Source organism: Manacus vitellinus, unplaced genomic scaffold (genome assembly GCF_001715985.3).
Source record: "Manacus vitellinus isolate BGI_N305 unplaced genomic scaffold, ASM171598v3 scaffold_229_pilon, whole genome shotgun sequence".
Classification (NCBI taxonomy): domain Eukaryota; kingdom Metazoa; phylum Chordata; class Aves; order Passeriformes; family Pipridae; genus Manacus; species Manacus vitellinus.
In genome coordinates, this window is record NW_021939631.1 from 29,627 (window position 1) to 30,981 (window position 1,355).

Sequence of the window (1,355 nt, forward strand, 5' to 3'; positions counted from 1 at the left end):
TGGGAGGGACTGGGATGGCAGTGGGAGGGAGTGGGAATAGAGTGGGGTAGAAGGGGCTGGGCTGGGGGTCACTGGGGAAAGAGTTGGGAGATGTGGGAGTGAAGTGGGAATGACTGGGAATGGATCGAGAGGGTCTGGGAGTGAAGTGAGATTGACTGGGAATGACTGGGAAGGTCTGGGATTGACTGGTCTAGACTGGGAAGGAAGCGATCGGGCCTGGGAGGCTGAGTGGTGGTGAGGGAACTCTTTGTTTTGGGTCTGCCTGGCAACTGGAGCGTCATCAGAGAGGCGCACTGGGATTGGCTGAGGGGCTTGAGCTCGGTGGCCCCAGCGGGGTGGAGACGCGGGGGGGCGGCACTGGGAGAGACTGGGATGGACTGGGATGGACTCTGAAAAAACTGGGATGGATTCAGAGGGACTGGAGGGCACTGGGAGAGACTTGGATGGATTGGGATGGAATCCAATGGACTGGGAGGGGGCAAAAGGCCAAGGGACGGGCACAGGGAGGGCTGAGGGGTCTGGGGTGATTCTCAGGGAGAGTTTGAGGGGCTCCAGGGTCATTCCCGTGGCAGGGGCTGAGGGGACCCGCTCTGCCCCACGCTCACCTCTGCGGTTGACCAGGAACGGGGTGGACAACTCGTAGTTGTGCCGGCAGAACCTTTCCATCTCAGACCATTTGAGCTCCCGCCATTCCGGGAGGTGGTTCCATTCCCTGGCAACCTTCTCCCCAAACAGGGTGTCCTCCACATAGGTCCCCAAATCGATCTCGAGGCGGGCATACTGCTCCCGGTTGTAGATGTACCTCTTCACGAGCCTCACCCGCTCGGTGCCGTTGATGAAGTAACACTCGGACTTTGTCATTAGCTGGAACACCCCTGTGTGTGCAGGACACGGGTCAGGGGGTGGCCCGTCCCCCCCCATAATTCCCCATCCCCCCACAGCAGGTTGGGAGCTCAGGCGGCCACCCCGGACCCCCCTTTCCCACCCCCCTCTGCCCCACAGACGCCCCAGCACCGGCTCTTGGCTGGGGGGGAACCACCCCATCAGCCCCCCGAGGATGGACAGGGCAGTTGGGGACCCCCCCACTGCAGATCCCACCCCCCAGAGCCCCAGGGAACCGCTCCAGGGCTCAAGGGACACCCAGGGACCCCCATGGCACCCCTCTGCCTGCTCTCCCACACCCCCTTGTCCCCCTCTCCCACCCCTTTCCCACCGTCCCCTCAATCCTCAGACCCCCCCAACCTCACTTTGGGGCTCCCACCCCCCTTCCACTCATTCCGAAACTTCCAACCCTCCTCCCACTTACTTCTGGGGCTCCCAACCCCTCTTTTCTCCCCTCTTGCCCCCCCTTTCCC

The 1,355-nt window shown here is 62.7% G+C and overlaps 1 protein-coding gene across 1 annotated transcript in view; it reads right to left on the reverse strand.

Annotated features, from left to right (window-relative positions):
- LOC115307467 (class II histocompatibility antigen, B-L beta chain-like) overlaps positions 1-875 on the reverse strand; it is a gene marked incomplete at its 5' end in the record, with an annotated part of 2,065 nt that extends 1,190 nt beyond the window's left edge. The window contains one exon of the mRNA XM_029959807.1: positions 606-875. Coding sequence (XP_029815667.1) covers positions 606-875 — 270 coding nt within the window. The remainder of the gene's footprint in view (positions 1-605) is intronic.
- Positions 876-1,355: the final 480 nt, after the last annotated feature.